General features: G+C 43.2%; 1 protein-coding gene across 7 annotated transcripts in view; it reads left to right on the top strand.

Annotated features, from left to right (window-relative positions):
* The first annotated feature begins 7827 nt into the window (after positions 1-7827).
* SMOC1 (SPARC related modular calcium binding 1) overlaps positions 7828-25375 on the top strand; it is a 156978-nt gene continuing 139430 nt past the window's right edge. For all 7 annotated transcript variants that reach the window (XM_010359752.2, XM_010359751.2, XM_010359750.2 and 4 more), the window contains exon 1: positions 7828-8221. In XM_010359752.2, the coding sequence (XP_010358054.1) occupies positions 7952-8221 (270 nt within the window). In that variant the 5' untranslated portion in view covers positions 7828-7951. The remainder of the gene's footprint in view (positions 8222-25375) is intronic.

Raw genomic sequence — 25375 nt, 5'->3', positions numbered from 1 at the left:
ATGTAGTAATAGGTAACTAATATACTATCCCTTTATTACTACTTCTATAAATTATTTGTAAAAGTATTTTAAAATACCCGTAGGGTGAGATGAATTTTAAAACTGTTCTCAATAAGAAACTTTCTACTCACACAGATCACCAGGGGCACATGTGATTTATCAAAAAGAGAAAAATGCCAAGAAAGATGGAACTTTACTTCCCATTTTCTCCTGGGTCCTATTTAATAAATGGATTTTCAGTTTGTTCTTGGATATTGTGACTGTAGACAGAAACTCCTTTCAAAGTGGTGAATTCAATTCACCTCCTAATCTTTTACAATGTCCTAATTCTTCTCTTTATATACAGTAACCATGAAAATGAAAAGAGAACAGCTATATAAAGAAAGTCATTTTGAAGAGAAAGAGACTATGAAACCTCAAAGCACCCTCTCTTTGTATTGTGAAAGTTGTCAGAATCAAAATGGAATCACTAATGTTAAGAAAACCCTGACAAATAGAGCCAAGGAAGGCCACGAGGAGTGGGTTTTTGTATTTGAGTGTCTGATCATAAAAGCTATAATAAAAGACCATAAAAAGCATGACCTTGTGCAAAGGCCATATTTTTGTGAGGACTTCTGTTCAGTAACTGTCTGTTTAACCTTGAACTGGTGTTATCTTTGTTACTGATCTCTATAGTCAAAGATAATTATTTCAGAACAATTATGTAATAAAAAATTAAAAAATACTCAGATGGTAAATGGTGATAACTATTTTTCCTGGGCTACTAAGGGTTTAATGGATGAGTGATTTAGTTAGTCACAAATGTAGTTTCACATTCTTGCCTACTTCAATGCCTTTGCATATGCTGTTTGCTATGCCTACTATACTCTTTCCCTCATGCTTTATCTAGCTTAAATCAGACAGCCTTCAGGTCTTGACTTAAACATCACTTTGGCAGGGCACAGTGCTCATGCCTGTAATCTCAGCACTTTGGGAGGCCAAGGCGGGAGGATTGCTTGAGCCCAGGAATTCGAGACCAGCTTGGGCAACATAGGGAGATCCTGTCTCTACAAAATAAAAAGTTAGCCAAGTGTGGTTGTGTGCACCTGTGGTCCCAACTACTTGGTGAGCTGAGGTGGGAAGCTTGCTTGAGCCCAGGAAGTTGAGGCTTCAATGAGCCATGATTGCGCCACTGCAATCCAGCCTGGGCAACAGAATGAGATTCCCTATTTCAAAAAACACCACCCAAAACATCACTTCCTGAGGAAAATTATTACTGACTCTCCAGACTGGGTTACATACCTTTTAAAACAAAGTCCCCAAACACTGTGCCTCTTTGCAGTACTGTGGATACTTGTAACTTGTGAATTAATTGTTAATAATTAGTTGCTTAATATCTGTCTTCCTACTAGACTGTAAGTTCCTTGATGTCATTTTCCTTTTGTCTTTGTTCACACTGCATACCTAGCCCCTAGTGCAGTGCTTGGCACACAGTAGGGATGCAGTAAAATTTGTTAGATTGACTGGTTTGCCTCTATGCCAATGGATTAGGACCAAATTATGATGATTTATGATGGAGTATTAAACCACAGGCTGAATGAGGTCGTTGAGGTAATGCTTTCTCTGGAACATCTAAACACGGCGGTTCTGGTCCTGAATACAAGGGAAATGCCCCTTCCCAACTGGACTCTTGTATAAACAATACAGACCATTAAAGCAGGTGAATGGGGAAAATTCATACCCATGGATATTGAAGTTAGCCTTCAGCAATGAACAAAATAGCATGCACAAAAACAGCATGTGCTTCTGACTCTTAGGGGTGAGAGATTTAACCCATTTATGCTGGAGGTTGCAATTTTTTGAATTGCAAAATCAGACCTTGGCGACGACCTTGAGAAGTAGGGTATAAATAACCCCCACATGCTCAGCATTCCACTAATGGAACACTAGGCATAAGTGGATTAAGAGGATGCCAAATTTTTGGTTGTGAATGCAAAATTTAAGAACTGCCCTTGGTAAGTTTGACCTCTGTGGTTAAGCCTCAGTTCCTCATCTATCCAATGGGACCAATAATAAGGGCCTCATAAGTTGGGTCTGAGGATATGAGATAAAGTAGGGAAAGTGCTTAGCAAAAGGTTAGCTTTTAGTACTTTCCACCCTCATGACAAGGTGGATTGGGTTTTGGTTCTTATTCTGCCCTTTGTTTCTGGCTATGTAAATTATTTAACCTCCCACAGTCTCAGTGTCTTCATTACTGAAATGGAGAAAATAAAGCTTCCTACCTCGTAAATGCAAGAGTGTATACTAAGGTCTTCATTTCTGGCATTAGTTAAGCCCTCATAGTTACTACCACTATTATTATTAATTTTGAAACTAGGTTACAGAAAAACAACCCGGTGAAGAGAAAGATCCCTTTATAGGTGGAAGAGGGAGGGGAAATAAATAGAAACAGAAGAATATAGACAATTGCCAAAAATATTTTCACAAGATGTGCATTATTCCAAGTGACCATAACTGACCACTGGTCTCTTTAGGGGCTTATTTCTTGCCAGCCCGGCACCACATGGCTTGAGCTTCATTCCAGTATGTTCTCAGTTCCTCCTACTTGAACGTGCCTAAGGGAAATACCAGAAGGAAATTTTTGTGGCTATGAAGAGTCTGGGTGTCTGGCACTAAAGGCCAATGTTTTAGTTTGGGCTGCCTTAACATAGACTGGGTGGCTTACAAACAATAGAAATGTATTTATCACAGTTCTGGAGGCTGGAAGTCCAAGATCGGGGTGCTAGCATGGTTGGGCTCTGGTAAGGCCAGATGGCCAACTTTTCTTTGTATCTTCACATGGCAGAGAGCAGAGAGGGAAAGCAAACTCTCTTGTGACTTTTATAAGGGCACTAATCTCATTCATGAGGGTTTCACCCTCATGACCTCACCTAATCCTTTTTTTTTTGACTGTATATCATCATCATCTAATCATAATCATCTCCCAAACGACTCACCTCCTAAGGCCATCACATGGAGCTGGTAGACCTTCAACATATGAATTTCAGGGAGACATATTCAGTCCATAAGAGCCATTAATATTTTTGAGTACCAGGGAGCTGGGTCTGCAGAACTAGAGGTAAACCACAGCTTAAATGCTGTGGCCTCCTTTTGTTTGGCAACTCAAGGACGACTTATGAGGATGGCCTGTACTTCTAATTGTGTCCCAGACTTGTATCCTTTCTTAGTAACACAAACTTTGAATTTTAGCTGTACCCATGTGGTCACCTCCAATTAGGATTACATTTTTTAAGGCCCTTTTTTGCTGAATGTGGTCATATGACCAAGTTCTAGCCAATGAGACAAAATGAAACGTGACTTCTGGGAGGTGTCCTTAAAAAGAGGCGCATGCTCTTTTTTCCTCTTTTTCCTTCCTGCTGGCTGGAAAATAGATATGATGGCTGGGGCTTAAGCAATCTTCTTGTACCACCAGGTAGAGCTGCTTATTATGACAGAGAAATAATAGAAGGAGCCTGGGTTGGAGGAAGCTGCCTGAAGCTTTGAATGGAGTTTGTGTACCAGAGAACTAAATTTCTAAACTGTTTGTCACTCGAATTATTTTTGTCATGTGTATTTAAAGCTTAAGGAGTGACTTTGGTAAGGTTAAATGTCTGCGGGCAAACTTCATTTGCACAGTGGGACTAATAATACTTACCTTAGCCTAATGCTAAGGTTACAGCAAGTTAGTCATAAATCTAAAAGCAGAACCCAGGAATCTTAATGTCTCAAGCTTCTAAGTTCACTATTGTTTTTGACAAAAGTCTTGGACCTTAGATACAGTGTACCTCTTTCTGTTGGTAGCTGTTGTAACAAATGAAGAAATAGAAATCAGGATATGTTTGTATTATAGAAGCACTCTGCTCCAGAGCCTCATTCAGGATCTACCTCCATCATGAGACCTTCCTGCCCATTAGGCCTACAGTGGGTCATCTCACTCTGAGTCCCTACAACACACTGCAGGCTTTACTCTTTTTTTTTTTTGAGAGAGAGTGTTGCTTTGTCACCCAGGCTGGAGTGCAGTAGTTCAATCTCGGCTCACTGCAAGCTCTGCCTCCTGGGTTCACACCATTCTCCTGCCTCAGCCTCCCGAGTAGCTGAGACTACAGGCACCTGCCACCATGCCCGGCTAATTTTTTGTATTTTTAGTAGAGATATGGTTTCACTGTGTTAGCCAGGATGGTCTCGATCTCCTGACCTCGTGATCCGCCCACCTCGGCCTCCCAAAGTGCTAGGATTACAGGCGTGAACCACCACACCCGGCTGGCTTTACTCTTAAATATGGTCCTCAGGTATCTCTCTGGTCTGTGTCTTAAATTAGATGGTAACCTCTCAGAGGGCTGGGTGTGCATCCAAAGATCCCTCATAATAATGAACATTGTGCAAGGCATAGAAAGAGATGCATCAAAGTGCTTATTAAAAATGAATGAAAAGGTTCTATTCTGAATATGAGATGAGGAAAGAATCCTCTGGATTGTAGAGAAACACAGATAAATATATTTTCTTTTTTTCTAGATGGAGTCTTGCTCTGTTGCCCAGGCTGGAGGGTAGTGGTATGATCTTGACTCATTGTAACCTCCATCTCCCAAGTAATTCTCCTGCCTCAGCCTCCCAAGTAGCTGGGATTACAGGCGCACACCACTGCACCCAGCTAATTTTTCTATTTTTAAAAGAGATGAGGTTCTGCCATGTTGGCCAGTCTGGTCTCAAACTCCTGGCCTCAAGTGATCTTCCCACATTGGACTCTCAAAGTGCTGGGATTACAGGGGTGAACCACCACACCTGGCCAGAAACACAGATATATTTGAAACTGGCATTTCTAGTTAGTACTAAATATTTGAGGCCTTCAGACCTCAATCTGTGACATAAAGTATTACTTTTCATCTACTGAAATATCCCATTGCAAATAGAAGTCCCGCAAGACAAGGAGTATGACTGAAACTGGACAAACCAGATGCCAAGATAGTTAGATTTATTTTTGGACCATGAGTCTGGGCTCCAGGGAGAGAAGAAACTTGTCAATTTCACTTTTTTGCTTGGATCAGAAGATTAAGCCTGGCAGAGAGATATTATTTGGGACTAGTGGTTCTCTGGAATTCCTAACCTTCTCTGGGCTTGGGAGGAGTTGGGAGAAGAAAATGCATCATCTGAATGATGGCCATGGTTACAACAGGCCTCGTATGCCAACCAGAGGGAAAGAAAATACTTGCTGAGCAAAGTAACTGGAAAGCAGTTACTCATAGTTTGAACTAAGCTACATGATTGAAATCCAGAATAATGTAGATTTTTGGACCAGTGAACACTTGGAAATAAGCTTTCTGGCTGGAAAGCAGCGTTTGGTGTTAGGGATGGAAAGGGCTATTGCAATGCTTTTTCCCTGGGCGCTTTGTGCTGCCAGATACTCAGGGCCATCTGAAGCATATTTACTTACTCCAGCAGATTTCTCAATAGTTCCAGCAACAGGAAGGAGTTGACCAGCTTGATAGGTGCATGTAGCCAGGTGGTAGAGTCAGGAAAAGCCTGTCACGCTGCTGAGCCTGATGGTAACAGTTCCATCCTGTTGAGTCCCTGGAGGGTGAATACTTAGGTGGACACATGGATATTGATGTCAATGCTGCACAGGGCACAGTACTGGACAAGTGTCACAAGTTCAGCTGGGCAAACTCTAGGATGCCAGATCACGAGGGCTGTTTCCAGGAAAGGCTGACCCCTGCTGTTTATGTCCTCTTCCCCTGAAGCTCAGTGGAGCTCACCAGCCTCAGTTACCTTGTAGACCACTGAAGAAATTCCCAATTAGCACACAGGAACGTCCAACCCTATGGGATTTGAGACTGAAGAGTGCAGCCATCACATGACGGAAGCAGAATTATACTCCAAAAACCTTGCCTTGAGTCTCCGCTTTGTCCTTTGCCAACCAAATGAGGCCAGGCAAGTCACAATCTCATGGAGTATTCACTTATCTACCTGTAAAGTAGAGATGTCTGACCTATTTCAGAGGATTGTTCTGAGGATAAAATGAGACGAGGCATTTGTCCTGTCCTCTTCAAATGCCATATTGTGATACTTTACACTTAATTATTTTAAAGGCTTTAAAGACTCCATCTCCTTTAATCTTGACAACATCTCACGGCAGGGGGATACTATTTTTATCCCCATTTTACACAGAGAAAAAGGGGACCCTGGATGAGTCAAGTGACTTGTTCAAGGCTATGCCACTAGGTGGCAGACCCGGGATTTGAACCCTGCTGTCCAGCTCCAGAGTCTGTCTGACCAAGGCACTCATTCCCAGTGGAGGAAAAGATAGACCATTCTTTTAGAAGTGCTCTTCATTTTTGTTTGGAGAACCACAAGTACTTTGTTATTGTTCCAGCATCCAGTCTGGGCTTTCTCGTCTGAGGGCACTGGGGAGAGGGGAAGTCGTTTAAGCAGGGAATGCTGAGTTCCGGTTTGCTGCTTAAAAGGATCGCTGGCTTCTAACTAGCAAATAGACACACTGGCTGCCGTGTGGAGGCTGGATGGGGCCAGTGTGAGGAGAGGGCAAAACTGAATTCAGGAGTCAGGTGGGAAGCTGGTTCATGGAATCCAGGAGAGAAACTCTGAGGGAGCAGAGCTAATCTTAGGACCTCTCAGACCAGATAGAGAGGAGTGTGGCACTGATGCTTACAATCAAATCATAGAAAATAATCCCTTCCTGCGAAGTAGCCCACACTGATGGAAGTAAGCGCTGAAGGTTGTTCTCCACATAAGGAGATCGCTCTGGGTTTCATTTTGCCCCCCTAATCCCTGTGATTTCCTGGAGATGTCAGTCTCATCGAAGGCAGCTGAGCACCTTGCTCTGCCCGTGTGATGCAGCTGTGACCATTCCCAAGCTGGCCCTCCGGGGATGGCCCTTGGCAGAGCCCCCCAACATCTGACTGAAGCTCTGCTGAGCTGTCCTCTCCAAGTGGGTCGGGCACCCGGGAGAGATCTCTCCTTTTTCTACCCCGTCTCTGGGATCTCTGCATCCTCAGACTACCTCCTCCTCATCTATGCTTTTCCTCCTTCTCTGCCATCAGGGGACCAGGGCCTCTCTGCCCGCCTCTCCCAGAGCTGCTGCGCTATAGAGAGGCTGCCCCTTGCCCTCCAGTTCAGAGTGGGAAGCTAGGATGCCTGAGTTTCAATCCTGGATCACACAGACCGTAGGGCTGGGAGGTTGTGTGTGGCCCTCCCCAGCGGCCAGTGCCCAGCACACGCTTCCCCTTGTCCCTTGCGACTTCTCCTGGGACAGCCGCTGTGAGACTCAGGATGTCACCCCCCAGGGAGAGTCTTTGAAAGAAGTGAATGCTCCCATTCTCCACTCCAACGCCACAGCCCACCCTGGGCGGGTCATCTGGCGACTTCCCAGTTGCTCTTCCCAGATGCAGCAGGGAGGCAGATCTCTTGGCGCCTTTGTGACACAGCATTCTCATCTGATAAATGGGGCTAGGAGTATTTTCCCTGCCTACTTCACCCGGCTGTTGGGACAGTGACGAACTTAAGCTAAGAAATATACATGCTTAAGGCATTATTATTAGCCAGATGAACATTCTGGTGGGTGTCGGCTGCTGGGGCTCTCTCAGGCTTCCTCTGGCAGAAGTGCCACAAGAAAGTTACTCTTTATCCCAGTCTCTCCAGGGGCCCACTCCGGCAGAGCTCCTCGGCTGGGGGTTGACCACGAGCGGCTCCTCTTGCCCCTCTCCCATTGGCTTTCACCTGCCAGAGGGTCGGCTGCAACAGGCCTCTTGGCCCGTCAATCAGGCCCGCCGTGCCCCGCCCCGCCCCTCCCGGGGGTTTATAACGGGAATTCCCATGGCCCGGGCTCAGGCGTCCAACCTGCTGCTGCCTGGGCCCCGCCGAGCGGAGCTAGCGACGCGCGCAGAGCACACGCTCGCGCTCCAGCTCCCCTCCGGCGCGGTTAATGACTGTGTCCCCTGCCCGCAGCCTCTGCGAGACCCCGCCGCAGGACCGTTGCCCGCTCCCCGCCGCCGCGAGGGCCCCGAGCGAAGGAACGAAGGAAGCGAGACGCGCTGTGCACCCCGCGGAGCCCGCGAACCCCGCTCGCTGCCGGCTGCCCAGCCTGGCTGGCACCATGCTGCCCGCGCGCTGCGCCCGCCTGCTCACGCCCCACTTGCTGCTGGTGTTAGTGCAGCTGTCCCCGGCTCGTGGCCACCGCACCACAGGCCCAAGGGTAAGTGCGCCCCTTGCTTTGCGCCCACCTGCGGAGGGAGGCGAGGTCGCTTCGCCACTCATCCCTGGGGGCAGGAAGGGGAAGAGAGATGTCAGAGACCTGTTGTCTTCTGTCTACTACCAGGTCCCCTGCGGGCTTCGTTGGTGAATTTGCTGAAATTTTTTTTTCTCCCATTGGAGCCACCACCCCTCCCTTTCTTGCAGCACCATCCCTCCCCTGCCCCCGAACTGTCACTGGTGGATTTTCTTTCCCAATCTCTTCTCCCCTGCATTTTGCTCAAGACCCTCAGAGGTGCCTCCTGCGTCGGAGAGAAGCTCGCTCTCCGCTCATGTAGGGCTTCCCTGTGGTCCCACGCTGCGCCAGGTCCAGCGCGCTGGCGTTGTTGGCAGGCGGCGGGGGTTGGCGGGGGTGGGTGCAGCTCTGCCTGGAGAGTTTTAGGTTACCCGCGAGCCATACAAGGACCTTGTGTTGTTGTTTTAAAAAGAGATCACTGCTCGTAAAACCCACAGCAGATAATTTTAATGTCCCCTCCTGCTGGGCAGGCACTGGAAGAGGGTCAGAGGTGGGGTACTGTAAAGAGGTGGGAGGGGAGAGTTGCGCAATATTCAGGGGTCTCTTCCCCTGGGTTCAGTGCTGGGAGGTTGAATTACTTGTTGAACCTTGGTCTGATTGGAGTTTCTGAACGACATGAAACCTGCCAATTCTGTGCACAGGACAGATTGTCCAGGGCATTGTAAAATCTCCTGGAACCGACAGCATTGTGTTCATTTCTGGTCTAGATTATCCCCCCAACACTCCCTACCAATTGGTCTAATAAAGAATTTCACTGCCTTAAAACATGTACTATTAAACCACCTAGTGGTTCTTTCGACCAAACTTAATCCAGGCAATCTCTGGCCAAGCATCAGTTTATGTCAGGGCAATTGCTTCTTAACTGGTAGCCTGAGAGTCCATGTGAAAGTAGCTAGGATCTTTGCGAAAACAAGGTTGGCTCAATCAACTCGTGCTTCCTTTCCTGAACATCCTTGGGCCTAGCTCTTGACCACCTGTTCAGATTGCAGGTTGTTTATTCATAGCTTTTGCTATATGAGAATCATTTTTATAGCTGTCGTGTGGAGGAAAAGTCTTGTAATGCTTGACAAGTCTTAAAGACTGCCCAGATGCTGGGTTGATTACATCCAAGCCCAGCTATCACTGTGAGATCAGATTTGCAGCCACTTAGGAAAGAAAAGTGTTTGTCCCCGTGTTGGGCCAGCCCTTGCTTTTATGACCAGATGTGCAACAGCAGCAGTTAAAGTGTGGCAGATTAGATCCAGGGCGTGTCATAAATCCTCGACAGCAGGCATTCCCAAAGCTGGGGCAAGTAAGGGCTCCGGGAGTGACTTTTATGGATGCAGATGAGGATGCCTTTTAAATGAAGCTGCTTGGTTTGATATTAGGACCCGGAGCTCTTAAACTCTGAGGTCAGGCGAGCCATGCGTTCCCTCCAATAATTAGGAACAGTCAAGACAGAGATGCAGACCAGAGCCCCCCGACTGAAATCTGGATGGCCGCCCACAGGAGGGTCGAAAGGAGAGAGGCCCTGAGACAAATGGTGGGGGGCTCATTTGTTTGCTGCTGGGCTTGTCTAGAGTCTCAAGCCATATGGCTCTCCTTCCTGGCCTCCTGGAATCAGAGAAAGCAACCTTTAGGGGAAAGCTAGGGACTTGAGGGGGAAATCAGGCACCATGGTTAGGTTCCTTCCAGCTCTTCTAGTTTATTAATCTGATCGAAGTGATGGAACATAAGCAGGAATTGTAAATAGGCTGGTGTATGTCCAAGCTGCTTCTCTCTCTCTCTCTCCCCCTCTTTTTTTTCCTCTTTCTCTCTTTCACTCAAATACACACACAAACACACACACATGCACACACACATCTTGGTGTGTTTAGAAAGTACCAAGGAGAAGGTGCTGTCTCGAGCATGTGGTTACCTGGTTGTGTTTATAGTTAACAAGAGCTACCACTTATGAACATCTGGGCTGGGCACTTTACGTGATCTCTTATTCGAACAAGAACAAGAGGGTGGGTCTTTTAAAAAGTCATTTTGCAGACGACAAAGTGAGACTCAGGGTGGCCAATCGGCTTGCCTGAGCTTCCAGTTTATATGGATTGAAAGATTGTGTGCTTTTCCCACCACTATGCAGCTGTAGCGAGTGTTCATCTGAGTGATGCCATTTCTGTTAAAGAAAGAGATGGCTTGATGAGAAATACAGAACCCGGATACATCAGGGGAGTTTGCAGAGAAATTATTAACTTTTTTTTTTTTTTTTTTTGGTATCTGTATCACTTAAGGGAAATGACTGAATTTCAACCTATCCCCAAAGACTCCAGTTCTTTTCTATGGCTTATTGGTGGCCTCAAAAGTGTAGCTCTGGTTGTTGAGAGCAGCGTCATCCGAGAAGCAGAAACATCTGGCTTGTTGCATTATTCCCTGTGGGCGCTCCTAAGTCTCTTCTGTTAATCTTTTGAGTGACAGAGGCTTAAGGATTGGCATCTTTTCCAGCTGGCTTTCTAGGAAACCAAGAGCATGCCCTTTCAGTTTAACTTTATCTGGCTCACTAATTGAGCTCCCCCGAGGCCTAGACCCCAGTCCTTGCCCCCTTATTTGCTTCCTGCCTTCCTTCATAAAATTCCTGACATTTGTTTGACTCTGGAAACCAGCGGCTATCAAGTATCAGATTGGAGGCTATTATGTAGGAAGCACCTGATTTTGGAGTCTCTCAACTCTGAGTGGCCGCTTGGCTACCTGGGACGTTGGTCAGGATTCTTTTAATTACTGAGGAGGCAGAACTGTTTCTTTAATCCTGCACAATTTGCTGAAAATGTTTCAGGGGACGATGGGATGGGGGAGGGGCTCTCCCTGACTGATGGTGTCTGGCAGATGGTCCAGCCAACTGCCTGTCTTTGTTAAATTCTGTGTCTCCCTTGAAGACGGAAAGCTGGGTGAAGGCAGGAACTGTTTCTGTGTTGTCCAGGGATTTATCTCTGGAGCTCAGCAAGGACCAGACATCTGTCAAGATTTACTTCGTTGGTGTTGGTGGAATGAACAAATAAATGCAGTTAATGTGTGTTAAAGAGTGATCACAGGTTCCACTTTGTCTGGAGGCAGGAACTAGATTTAAGAAGTGAGAAATATGAGATGATGCGAAGATCAAGAGGTCTGAGTCAGAAATGGATTTTTATTTTTTAAATTTGACAGATAGCATTGTATTGTATGTATTTATCATGCACAACATGATGTTTTGAAGTGTATATACATTGTGAAACAGTCAAATCTAGCTAATTAATGATGGCATTACCTCACATAATTATCATTTTTGTGGCAAGAGCACTTAACATCCACTCTTTGCATTTTTCAAGGATACAATAACTTGTCACTAACTATAGTCACTTTGCTACACAATAGATCTCTTGGATATATTACTCCTCTCTAACTATAATTATGTACCCTTTGACCAACCTCTCTCCTTCCCCTCTCCCCTCTTCGTTCCCCAGCCTCTGGTAACCACTGTTCTATTTTCTGCTTCTATGAGACCAATTTTTTTAGATTCCACGTATGAGTGAGATGACGTGGTATCTGTCCTTCTGTGGTGGCTGACTTTACTTAATGTCCTCCAGGTTTATCCATGTTGTTGCAAATGACAGGACTTCATTCTTTTCTATGGCTGAAGAGTATTCCTTGTGTATATATACCATTTTTTCTCTATCCATTCATCCACTGATGGACAGTTAGGTTGATTTCATATCTTGGCTATTATGAACAATGTTGCAATAAACGTGGGAGAACAGGTATTTCTTCAACATATTGATTTCATTTCCTTTGGATAAATGTCCAGCAGTGAGATTGCTGGGTCATGTGCTAGTTCTGTTTTTAATTTTTTGAGGAATGTTTTTACTGTGTCTTATAATGGCTAATTTACATTCCCACCAACAGTGTGTAAGGACCCCCTTTTCTTCATATCCTTGCCAGCACTTGTTGTTTTTTGTCTTTTTGATAATAGCCGTTCTAACTGGAGTGAGGTGGTATCTCATTGTGGTTTAACTGCATTTCCCTGATGATTAGTGATGTTGAGCATTTTTAAATATACCTATTGGCCATTTCTATGTCTTCTTTTGAGAAATGCCTATTCAGATCTTTTGCCCATTTTTTCATTGCATTGTTTTTTGTTTTTTTTTGCTATTGAGTGATTTGAGTTCTCTGTGTACTGTGCATAGTAACTCCTTATCAGATATATAGTTTGTGAATATGTTCTCCCATTCTCTAGGTGATCTCTTTAGTTGGTTAACTGTTTTCCTTCCTGTGCAGAAGCTTTTTAGTTTGGTATAATTTCATTTGTCTAATTTTGCTTTCGTTGCTTGTGCTTTTGAGGTCCCCAAACCAATGTCATGGAGCTTTCCCCGTATGTTTTCTTTTAATAGTGTCACAGTTTTGGATCTTACATTTAAGTCTTTAATTCATTTGAGTTGATTTTTGTATATAGTGAGATATGAGGGTCTAATTTCATTCTTCTGCATGTGGATATCCAGTTTTCCTAACACCATTTATTGAAGATTTTCCTTTCCCCATTGTGTGTTCTTGGTACCTTTGTTGAAATCAGTTGGCTGTAAATGTGTGGATTTATTTTTGGGCTCTGTATTCTGTTCCATTGGTCTATGTGTCTGTTTTTATGCCAGTACCATGCTGTCTTGGTTCTATAGCTTTGTAGTTTATTTTGAAGTCATATAATGTGATGCCTCCAGCTTTGTTCTTGTTACTTTTTACTTTGCTTTGGCTGTTCAGGGTCTTTTGTGGTTATACAAAATTTTAGGGTTTTTTTTTCTATTTCTATGAAGAACATCTTAGTATTTTGATAGGGATTGCACTGAATCTGTAGATTGCTTTGGGAAGTATAGACATTTTCACAACATTTGCTATTCCAGTTCATGAACGTGATGTCTCTTTCCATTCATTTGTGTATTCTTCAACCTGAAACTGATTTCTTACATGTTTTAGGTATTTGTTATTGCTTCTCTCGCCTCTTGATCACTTGATTCATTCTTCAAAACCCAGATCCAACATTACTCTCTAGGAACTTTTCTACAGAGCATTCTTTTTGCTTAGGAACGATTACTCTCTCCTTTGAACAACTTCTGTATCTGGTCCACTTGCATTCTAACTTGTATTAATCCTCTTGCAGTAAGCATCTTAGTATCAGGCCAGCATCTTCCTCTTCTTAGCACTAAGTGACCCCTTTAGCACTTCATGCATGATCTGTTTTGTTAAATGAACAAATCTGCAAGCCCCTTGAGGGCAGAATAGAGACCTCATTCATCAGGGTACTTGTCACGTTGTAAAGCATTCTGTAAATATATATTGAAATGAAGTGGACTGCATAATGATGTCCAACCTGGACCCCTGCTGTTGTTTAAACGTGAAATTGGTTATTTACAAACTGGCTTTTCCATTTTTGGGTTTTTGTTCTTTGTTTAAAAATAAGTGTGCTTGGTAGTTACAGGAAGGTGGGGGAAGAGAGACTGAACATGCAACTTTGAATAGGGAAACTGGCTTTATAGCTTCTCCCCAGTCGTTTTTTGTGTCTTGCATTTGCCAAGAGTGAAACAGCTTCTAAACTGTTTCCTTCCATTTGACTAGCCCACCCCAGCATCTGGTCCAGGGTAGGTCCTTGTGTCTGCTTAGATGCTTTTCCTATTATCTGTGCCCCTGACAAGAATCCTTCTCTTTCATATGGGGGGATTTAGCTGAAGTGCTACTCAAGTGTTAGGCCAAGGACCAGATTTAAACATTTTGGTGGAGCTGACATGTGAAATTTATAGAAACAAAATTGAGGAGGACAGGAAGAGGAAACAATCCTTTTAGAATCTCTAGGAAATGCAATCAAAATAGAAAAGAATTGATATGATCTAATTATCTTCTGAAGTTGAGCATTCACATTTCTGTGGCCCAGCAATTCCACTCCGGCTATATGTGCCCAGGAGAAACTCATGTCCTGTGCAAGTATGTTTACAAAGTCACATACCTGGAAAGAGCCCAGATGCTCATCAGTGGGAGGGCAGATGAGTAAACTGTGATGAATTCACAGTGTAAAATTATACTCAGCCAAAACAAGTGAGCAACAGTGACATGCAAAAATATGGATAAGTCTTGGCAATATGATATTAAGTGAAAGAAAATTACCAAAAGATACAGCATGACATTTAAAAAATAAACTTATAAATAAGTAAAATAATAAAAAAAAACCTTTTTAGGAATACGTACAGCTACAAGAAAACGCGATGAAAAGCAAAGTAAAGTAATGATGGATACAGATTCAGGGTGAAGTGAGGGTGAGGCAGGGGGATAGAATGGGTAAAACCATATGGTTGGTGTGGGTTGGTGTTGATACTCTACCTTTTTGGGGAGAGGGAGGATGGGCCTAAAGGCATGTGTCCATTATTCAAGATCTAATAGCTGATAAAAAAAGTGAGCCCTGCATAAACCAATGTTGAATGTGTCATGAGCCAAAGATTATAATTAATTCAATTCTTTGCATGTGAGGTCAAACAAACAAAAATTCCCAGAGTAAGGGACTCCTTTCTTTCCACCTTCTGCTTCCTTCTCCCCCTTTCAAGATGTGCATGTGTCTCTATCTAAAATAACCCCACTGGGGAGTGATTTTGGCTTCTAGACCCAGAGCAGACCCAGACCCTGGCATAAACGTCTGCATCAGGTGGCTTAAGGGCTCATTTGTAAAGCTAAGCTGGCAGTGGGCAATCTTCCCTTTTCCTTGCTCAGGGTGATTCACCCTGCAGAGTGGAAGTGGTCATGAGCTGATGCTTGGGTTAGAAACTTTATTTGCCAGTGGGGCCAGTGGGGCCTGTGGGTGGAGGTAGTGTCTGGGTTAGGGGAAGGCCTGTTTGATGCCTGTCTTCATTCCAACCTCCCCTCACCACCTTTTTCAGGAGCTGGGGGTGGGATGCATGATCCTGCTTAGCAGGTACAGGGCACCCTTTCTCTCTGAGCCACATAGAGATTTATTGTTTAGGCTGCCAAGTTCTAGTATTGCTGCTAGTGGTGGAGGATGTCAGTGTGGAGGGCCCCCTCCTTCCATGTTTGGGGAGGACAAAGGTTGAGTTGCAGATGAGAAATCAATTGGAGCTGCTTGTGAGGCCACCAAACAGGGTTAGATTTGTACAGTACATGCTCTGCATGAGCCATGAGTCACCGAGAGGTCTAGAGATTGGATTGCCATGGATCACTTCCAACTGTCCCCATGAAGACCCCAAAGCAACACAGGTGACTATAGGGTTTTCTTTTGCATCCAACATCATTCAGAATTCAGTTGCTAGATCACAAAATAATCTTACCTTTGGCCACATCTAAGCTCGTTAGGTATGGGGCTCTGCATACTTCCTGGACATCGCCTTGGTTGATTTCAGCATCCTTTTTTTGAGTCAGAATGGGGCAGCCTCTCTAAGACAGGGAAGGTAGCTCTTATCTCAGCAGAGCCTTTCCCACCACCAGAGAGCACTGGGACTGAGCATAGTTCCATGAGGTCAGGCGTAATGTGTTTTGAAACCTGACAAATTATCTAGAGATCTGAACAACTATGCCTCGCCTCCTTAAAAACTATTTTACACTACAGTGTTCGTTGGATTCTATAAGATAAGGACTGAAAGGCTTTTTTTTTTTTTTAAAGTATTGACAGTGGAGAAAAATTGGACCTACTTCCCAGAGTGGCTTATTTTTAGAACTAGATATGCATTCTAAGGCAGTGCTGGGAGTTTTAAATAATTTTTATGGATGTTCATTGTGCATTTATTCTTGAAACTTCTGCCAAGCCCCTGGGGAGAGGACACATTGTAGGTAACAAATAAAATAATGAGATAGGGAGTGTTATAAAAGGACATGCCTTACTCCTTCACTTCCTCCTTCCAAAGTGCCAGTGACCTGCTTAAAAACGATGATGCCAGTGACTTCCCTTCATCCATAGAACTTTCCACAAGGGTGGACATGGTTTATAACTGCACTGTCCAATATTAGCCACATGTGGCTATTGAACATTTGAAACGTGGTTAGTACACTGAGGACCTGAATTTTAAATTAAATTAAATTAATGTAAATATGAATGTTAATAGCCACATGTGGTTGGTGGCTATCATATTGGACAGTGCTGGACTCTGACCAGCATGTCCAACCTTACCTCCTGCTGGATACCCCTATGTGCCCTAAACCTCAGCAGGGCTGAACCACTGTACCTCCTGATCTCTCCTTCCTTCCCCATTTCTATCTGTCAGAATCCTGCCCATCATTCAAAAGGTTCAGATGCTACCTCCATGCAGTCCTTCTAGATTGGTCCCAGGATGAATTCTCTCAGTTTCCTTTAAGCAAGGAATCATTTGCTTACCCCTATGATGGCATGTGTCACCATCTTCCCTGTATCCCAGCCAACCAGGAGCAGCCTCAGCATAGGCTCAGAGGCAGACAGACTCAAGTGTGAGTCTGGCTCTGTTGTTGGGCATCTGGGCTAGTAATTTGGCCTCTTAGGTCCTCTGTTCCCTGATTTGTCCATTGGAGGTCACAGCACCTCTTTTCTAGGGCGGTGGGGAAAATGGATGATGTGCCTTGTATTAGCTTCCTATTGCTGCTGTGACAAATGAACACAAACCTAGTGGCTTAAACAACACAAATTTCTAGGGATCAGAAGTCTGAGACGGCTCTTAATGGGCTAAAAAAATCAACAGGACTGAGTTCCTTTCTGGAGCTGTAGGAGAGAATCTTTTTTCTTGCCTTTTCTAGCCTCTGGAATCTGCCTGCATTCCTTGGTTTGTGGTCCCTTCCACCTTCAAAGTTAGCAATGATTGGCCAAATCTTTCCTCATGCTGCCAGGGTCTCTCTGGTTCTGAATTTTCTGTGTCCCTCTTTGCCATTTAAGGACTCTTGTGATTACACTGAGCCCACCCAGATAATTCCAAGTAATCTCCTTATTTTAAGTGTAGCTGATTAGAACAAACCTCCTTGCCCTGTAACATAGCATTATTAGGATTAGCACATGGACATCTTTGTGGGGGGCATTATCCTGCCTACCACATTCATCAAGGGCCTGGTACAGTGCCTGGCTCATAGAAAGTGCTTTACAATTGAGGCCATCATTATGACCAGCATCTGTTAGTTTCTTTCCTTTAGGGTAGGAGCCTCTTAATGATGAAGTCGCTTAATTTTCTTTATAGACTCCATCCTGCCCAAAAGCAGGTGCTTAATAAACGTTTATTGAATAATAGAATTTTCAATAAAGGTAGATGATTTCTTTCCTTGTAAAGCTATATTGGATAGTAAAAAGAAGTAATATGCAAAAAAGGGAATAGATGATCCCTTTTAGGTAAAAAAGTTGGTTTATATATTAAAAAATTATGTAGATTATTTGTCATGCTGTTAGTGGTGGTGATCATGGGGATGTTCAATTTCCAAGAGATGCATTTTGGTGACTATTAACACAATTTTGTTTACAATGAGCATTTTTTAATTCTAGAGCAAAATAATAAAGATTAAAACATGCATGATTGAAAAATGCCCCCTAAACCTGTCTCAGTCCAGCCTGATTCCTGAGTCACCCTGGAATTCAATCTACATCTGACACAATTGGCCTGTATTCATGTTGGGCTAACTTTTAGGGCTAGTAACTATTAGTACCAGGACTGCTCATTTTCAACATGCTTTGAGCTCAGGCTGCTTTAAAGGAGAGTTTTCAATTAACCTCAGCAGGACATAACTGTAAAAAATATATTTATTGCTACTGGTGGGAATATAAATTAGTATAACTTTGTAGAATTACAGTTGAAGTTGTACACACTCTTTGACCTTGTAATTCTGCTCTGGTACATACCCTGGAGAAAATCTAGTGTATATGGAGAGATATGTTCAAGACTGTTCATAGCAGCATTTTCTGGTGGTAGTAAAACATTGGAAATTAGCTAAATGACCACCAACAGAAGAATAGAAAAATAAATTAAAGTATATGCAAATAATGGACTCTTACACAACACTGAAAATGACTAATCTAAACCTATACTAATTATTGCAGATTAATTTCAACAATGTTGCATGAAAAAGGCAAATTGCAGAATAATACATAATGCTGTTATTTACATAAAGATTGACAGCATGCAAAAGCTATATTGTTTAGATGTAAAAAATGTAAGATAAAATTAAGGGCAGTGATGAACGCTGTGTGGAGCTCAGGTTAATGGTAAAGTAGGGCAAACTGGAATATGTCATGAGGGGACACACGGAAGGCTTGGATTGAATGGTAATATTGTTTGTCTTAAAATTGGGCGGTGAATACATAGATTATTAAATTCCTTTTTGTATATATTAAGTAACACATTATACATTTTTCATAAGATATTAACATGCATTTAGATAGATCACAAACTGTTTAAGAACAAATATTAAAAGTGGTGCTTCTGGGAGGGGTTCTCAGCTGCATGAAGCTGAGCATGCCTTTCCTTTCCTCTGAAGGACAGGCTCAGGGGTGTTTAACCAAAGTTGCAATTCCTCTTCTCTCCCTACTCCCCGGACTGCATCTGCTGGCCTCTCCCTCCTGCCCTCCTCAGGGCCAGGAGGGGCTGCTGCTCCCTTCTCCTGGCCTGTGCTTGCCAGCGTTAGTGCTCCTCTCTGCCCTCCCCAGGCCTCTGCTTGCCTGTCGTCCCTGCCCTCCCTGGATGATCATGAATGAGGTTCTTCTTCATCTTCTTCAAGTTAAGTTGTCGTCGGTTTAAGATTTCCAATGTTGGAAAGTAAAAATACAGAATGCCCAGGTAAATTGGAATTTCAGATAAACAACAGATTATGTTTTAGTGTAAGTATGACCCACATAAAAATTATTCATTGTTTATCTGAAATTGAAATTGAATGGAGTATCTTGTATTGTATCTGCCAATCTTAAATTAGTTCCTTTCTTTTGTAAATTACCTGCCCAGGGCTTCTGCTAATTTAAAAAATAGGGATGGTAGGTTTTTTTTTTTTTTAAAAAAATACTAAAGATATTAATCTGTTTTTCTGTCAAGTCTGGCAAATGCCTTTCTCAGTATGTTATATGAAAGGATGAGGGTTTCAATCCACTGAACTTTTACATGTTTATGTGGCTAATCTGTTGTTATGGTTTCTGTCTTTGGTGTCAGGCTGAGAAAGGCCTTCTACTAAGATTGTAGAAATTAGGTTGAATAAATTTCTAAAGACTTGGGTTGCACAGGCAGCAACAAATGCGTGACACACAGGTCACCAATTAATGTTTGCTGTGAGTTTCTGTAGTGTGTTCTGAATGAAACTTCTTAATGTAATCCTTTGGAGAGCATACTTGTTCCATGCTTCAGAAATTCCAGTAACATCTGGAAAGAAGATATGCCAAATGGAAGATTCTGTGAAGGTAATTGGGGAAATTTATGTAAAATGTGTTGGTAAGCAAGCTGTATTGGAAATGACACTAGAGCTTTGGCAAAGGACTTAGACTCTCCTTCATCTTTGGGTCCTATCTAGTCATTATTTTTTTTGTTGTTATGAAAACTTCCAAATATACACAAAAGGAGAGAATAGTGTAATGGATTACCATGGATCCCTTACCCACATTCGACCATGAACCACTCATGGCCAGTCTTGTTTCTTCTACCAGTCTCCCTATTGCCCTGCTCAGATTATTTTAAAGCAAACGTCTCCTTATTCCCCTGCTCAGATTATTTTGAAGCAAATCTGACATTGTGTTTTATCATCTGTACATTTTCATGTATATCTCTAAAAGTTTAGGATTCATTAAAAAACCTAACCATGATACCAAACCACTACCAAAATGTATTAGCAATAATTCTGTAATATAATACAATCAAATAATCAACATTCAAATTTCCTTGATGATCCCTTAAATATGCTATTCTGTTTCTTCAAATCAAGGCCCAAATAAGGTCCACATATTGCAATTGGTTGATTTGTCTCCTAAGTCTGTTTTAATCTATGAGTTTCTCCTCTACCTCTTTTTTACTTTGTAATTTATTTGTTGAGTAAACGGGTCTTCTGGGGTTTCCACACTAGATTTTGCTGCCTGCATTTCTGTTGCATTTTGTAACATGTCCCTCTATCCTTTATGTTTCTTGTAAAATGGTAGTTAAATCTATAGGTTTGATCAGGTATTGGTTTGATAGATATATTTTTGCAAGTATATTTCATGGGAGTTGGTGTGTACTTCCTTCAGGAGACATACAACATCTATGATGTGAGCATCCATTGATGATCATTGCTGGACCTGCTAATTCACTGATTTTTAAACAAGTAACAGGCTGTACTGAAAAGAGATTCTAACTTTTGGGAGGTATTGCCATTATTTTCCTTGTCTCTGATGTTGCTGTGGAGGGATAGAGAAGGGGGTTTTGTGCTAAAATTCCCTTCTGAAGCCTCTCTCAGTGGGAAGGCTGCATGCGACTGCAAAGCTCTGAGGGGGAAACTATGCCCTGAGTTTTTGGTTGGTGGCCTTGGGAGGGGAACCACCTTGGTGGTTTCTGGTTGAAGTGGTAAGAGCATAAGGGAGCTGGTTCTATTTTTTAGTGTTAATTGGGAGGTTTTTCGGATGTAAAGATAGATTTGCTTTTTGTGTGATCTTTGGTATATTTATATCAGTTGGGTATTTATATTACAAGAAACAAATAATGCATTTTGAACTGGCTTATACAGTGAAGGAGATTCATTGGCTCAAGTAGCAGAAGGTACAGAGGTAAGACAGGTACCATGGGCTGAATTCTATCTCCTCCAAATTCATATGAAGTCTTTACCCCTAGTACCCCAGAATGTGATTGAATTTGGAGCTAGGGCCTTGATGAAGCAATTAGGTTAAAATGAGTCTGTTAGGGTGGGCCCTAATCCAGTCTGACTGGTGCCCATGTAAGAAGAGGAGATTAGAACACACAGAGAAAAACTAGGGACATGATTGCCCTGTGACGGGGCAGTGAGAGGTTAGCCATCTGCAAGCTAAGGAGAGAGGCCTCAGAGGAGACCAACCCTGCCAGCACCTTGGTCTTGAACTTCCAGCCTCCAGAATTGTGAGAAAATAAATTTCTGTGGTTTACGCTACTCAGTCTGTGGTATTTTGTTATGGCAGCTCTAGCAAACTAATACAGTGATTTTCAGAAGTGGTTTGATTCAGTGGCTCAGCATCATCATCAAATATACAGTGCCTTTATGTAGCTCCCCTCTGCCTTGTGTGATGCATGTTTTATCCCAAGTCCAGCTTTTGTCATGGGGGCAAATGGCTGCAGTGGTTCCATCCTTCCTAGCTAAACATCATCCTTTCTAGAAGAGGGAAAAGAGAATTGACTTTCAATAGCTCTCTCAGAAGGTGCAGAGTCTTCATTCCTAGATGGTATCAGGAAACTTAGCCATTCTTTTAACCAATCCCTTTGGCCAGGAGAATGCCATGCTTGACTTGGGCCCAGGTTTCTTAGACCAATCACTGTGGCAGGGGTGGGTGATAGGATTACCCATTTCTGGGACAAGGAGTCAGGTTAATCATGTTAGCTTTTCCTGACCACATGGCTACTGGACAAGGTAGGAGAGTAGAAGGAATGCTGGAGCAACAACCACAGGATTTGTGTTGGGATCTGTGACATTTGGAGACAAGTGGAATGGTAGGGTGGGCTGTGTGGTGAGAAGGGTGCTGGACATGGATGGTCAGAGCTCAGAGCGGGGCTTTCCTCTTACTGGGTGATCAGTTGCTTCATTTGTTAAGGAAATTAAATGATTTTCCAGGGTCCTCCCAGTGCAGATGTTCCAAGAGTTGGAGCTGACAGGAAAAAGGGAACATAGAAAGAGTTCAGAAAATTTCAGAATAGAATAGATAGGCCATGTGAAGATGATTCCCGAGAGCCCAAAATGAGGATAATAGGCCTACAGTTGAAAGATTCCCATAGATGCCTTCGTTTTACAGATATTTAAGGACTGTCCCCAGTGCACTTGGCCAGCTAATGGCAGAGCCAGGGCCAGGTTCTAGATATGTCCCTTTATGGCTCTGTGCATGCCTTTTCCTTTCAAAGATGCCCTGGAACATTTGGAAAAGTGGCACAATTCCAGGTGTGGGGGAGGGGAAGAGCTTGAATTTTTGTAGAGGATTGTGTTTCTAAGTTGGCTTTGGCCAGTTCACCAATTTCCAGCGGTTGGGAAAGGTGACTAAAACCTCAGGACATTTGGAATCTTCCCCGTCCTTGCCACCTGACTGTGCATGCATTTCATAGCATTCCCATCTCCTGAAAAGGGGTGAGTTTCTGGTTTCCGCCAGTGTTGAAGGTTTCAGTTAGGAAATGTGAAGTAGAGCTGATAGAACAAGTAGCCAGTGATTCTGTTTGAAGAAGTAAAGGTAGATCTCGGTGTAGGACTGTTGATGCTGGTTAATAGGAATGAGATCAATGTAAACATCCACCCAACTGAATGGCAAGTGATCTGGAGCAGTGAGAGCATGTTTGATGGTCGGCATGATAGTTTCCTAGGTGGGTTTTAAAATCAATACCCTTCTTGAGAGTAGAAGTAGAAACCCTTTGTTTTTGTTGAGGAGGGTCTGAAAGTAGCCAGGGCCCTCCTTCTTTGGATACTTTCTCTCTGTCTCTCTGCCAGTGACTTCAGAAAGCCTTAGGGAAGATTGACAGCCTGAACGAACAGAGGTCAGGATGCATCATTCCATCCTTCTAGTCTTCTTCCTGGCTTTGAGGACCATATAACTTTTCTTGGTGGTATGGCATCATACTTTCTTTCCCCCCATCAAGGTAGAGCCTTTGGAAAAGACTGGGCTCACAGACTTGGTCCCAATATTGCTGATTCCCAGTTTGTACCCTTTTTTCCCTCCTTCCTTCCTTCCTTCCTTCCTTCCTTTCTTCCTTCCTTCCTTCCTTCCTTCCTTCCTTCCTTCCTTCCTTCCTTCCTTCCTTCCTTCCTTCCTTCCTCCCTCCCTTCTTTCTTTTCTTTTCTTTTTTCTTTTTTTTTTTTTGAGACAGGTCTTCTTCTGTCACCTAGGCTAGAGTGCAGTGGTGCAATTGAACTCTTGGGGCTCAGATGATCCCAATGCCTTAGGCTCCTGAGTAGCTTGAACTAAGGTGTGCCTCCACACCTGGCTAATTTTTAAATTTTTGAAGAGACACAGTCTTGCTATATTGTCTAGGCTGGTCTTGAACTCTTGGGCTCAAGCAATCTTCCTACTTCACCCTCCCAAAGGGCTGGAATTATAGATGTGAGCCAGGGTACTTGGCCCCCGGTGTGTACCTTTCTTTTCCTAAAGCTGCATCTACTTTGAGAATGAAATTCACCTCTCATCTCAATGCTGGATGATAGAAGTCTGAGCTGATACCATTTGACTAGCTGCCTGCTTTCTTGCCTACCTAGAGGGCAGTGTAGCATAGTGGTTTTGGGTCAAAGAGACCTGAGATTAGGTCTCTTTCTCAGAAAAGCCACTTTCTAGCTGTATGTCCTCAGGCAAATGAACTAAGCTCCATGCTTCAGCTTCCTCTTCAAGAAAAGAAAGATATTATTTAACTCGTTGGGTAATTGAGAAGCTTAAATGAAGTGATGGCAGGAAGCTCAATAAATGTTGACTATTCACAAAAATAATAGTTGTAACAAGAAAATATGAGAGATCCATGTAAGAACCCAAAATTAGATTTCCCCCTTGGAATTAAAGCTAAAAGAGTCCCATCAATACAGTAAAGATTTATAATCCATGGTTTTATTCCCTTTTGTTTAAAAATAAAGTTCATTTTATGTGCAATATATAAAATTCCTTCACTTTCCCAATCTGATATAGGTCAGGAGGATCCTCTTAAATGTAAGTCAGTGGAGGGAGGATGCTTCTTGGCATGGTCTTCCTCCATGTGCCATGTGGCTATGGCTTCTCTTCCAGGCAACTGGATGCTCTTTCTTTCTTGAAGTCTTGTTTCGTTTTTCCCTTTTCCTGGCATAGTAGGCTGTTTTCCTGACTATAGCATCTAAAGGAAGCTCGAGTAGTCCTGATCACCTTCTCCATATTTCTCTAAGACTGTGAGAAATCATAGGAAGTCTGTAAGACTGTGAGAAACAGTTTTGCCATTAGGAGGTAAGTGGAAGGTCTTGCTGATTGATGTACCCTCCTCACGATTTTTGGGGTTGGGAGTCAGGCTAGTGACTGTCCGATGTGTTCCCAGATGTGATTCAGGAACATTCCATGGAGCTGGAGGGGCAGTGCCTGGCTTTTCTGGCCCCCTCCTCCTCTAAACTCATATGAGCCTTCCCCTTGTCTGGGTGTTAGAAGGCCAATAAGGGCAGAGCCCATTGTGTCCCTACACACCATCGTTCCGGGTCTTTCTCAGAACTGCAGTTCAGAAACAATAACTCCTTGCTGTTAGCATGACTTCCTGGAGGGATATTTCCAGATAACGTGGCTTGGACCAGCCACACCTACTTTTTTTTTCTTCTAAGTACTTTTAATTTGTATATTTGGACCATTTATATTTAAAGTGATAATTGATGTAGTTGAATTAATATCTACCATATTTGCTACTGTTTTCTACTTATTGCTCTTGTTCTTTGTGCCTATTTTTGTCTTCAACTCATTTTTCTGCCAGTTGTGTTTTTAGTTGAGCATTTTTAATGATTTCATTTTCTCTTTTCTTAGTGTAGCAATTATACTTAAAAAGAACTTTTCAAAATGGTTGCCCCAGAGTTTGCAATAAACATTTAAAACTAATCCAAGTCTTCTTTCAAGTAACACTATGCTACTTCATGGGTAGTGCAAATACCTTATAATAAAGTATTTCTTTTTTTTTTTTTTTGGGACGGAGTCTCGCTCTGTCGCCCAGGCTGGAGTGCAGTGGCAGGATCTCAGCTCACTGCAAGCTCCGCCTCCCGGGTTTACGCCATTCTCCTGCCTCAGCCTCCCGAGTAGCTGGGACTACAGGCGCCCGTCACCTTGCCCGGCTAGTTTTTTGTATTTTTTAGTAGAGACGGGGTTTCACTGTGTTAGCCAGGATGGTCTCGATCTCCTGACCTCGTGATCGGCCCGTCTCGGCCTCCCAAAGTGCTGGGATTACAGGCTTGAGCCACTGCGCCCAGCCATAATAAAGTATTTCTAATTCCTCTCTC

This window comes from Rhinopithecus roxellana, chromosome 5 (assembly GCF_007565055.1).
Source record: "Rhinopithecus roxellana isolate Shanxi Qingling chromosome 5, ASM756505v1, whole genome shotgun sequence".
Taxonomy (NCBI): Eukaryota; Metazoa; Chordata; class Mammalia; order Primates; family Cercopithecidae; genus Rhinopithecus; species Rhinopithecus roxellana.
This window is presented reverse-complemented; position numbering and strand designations above follow the sequence as displayed.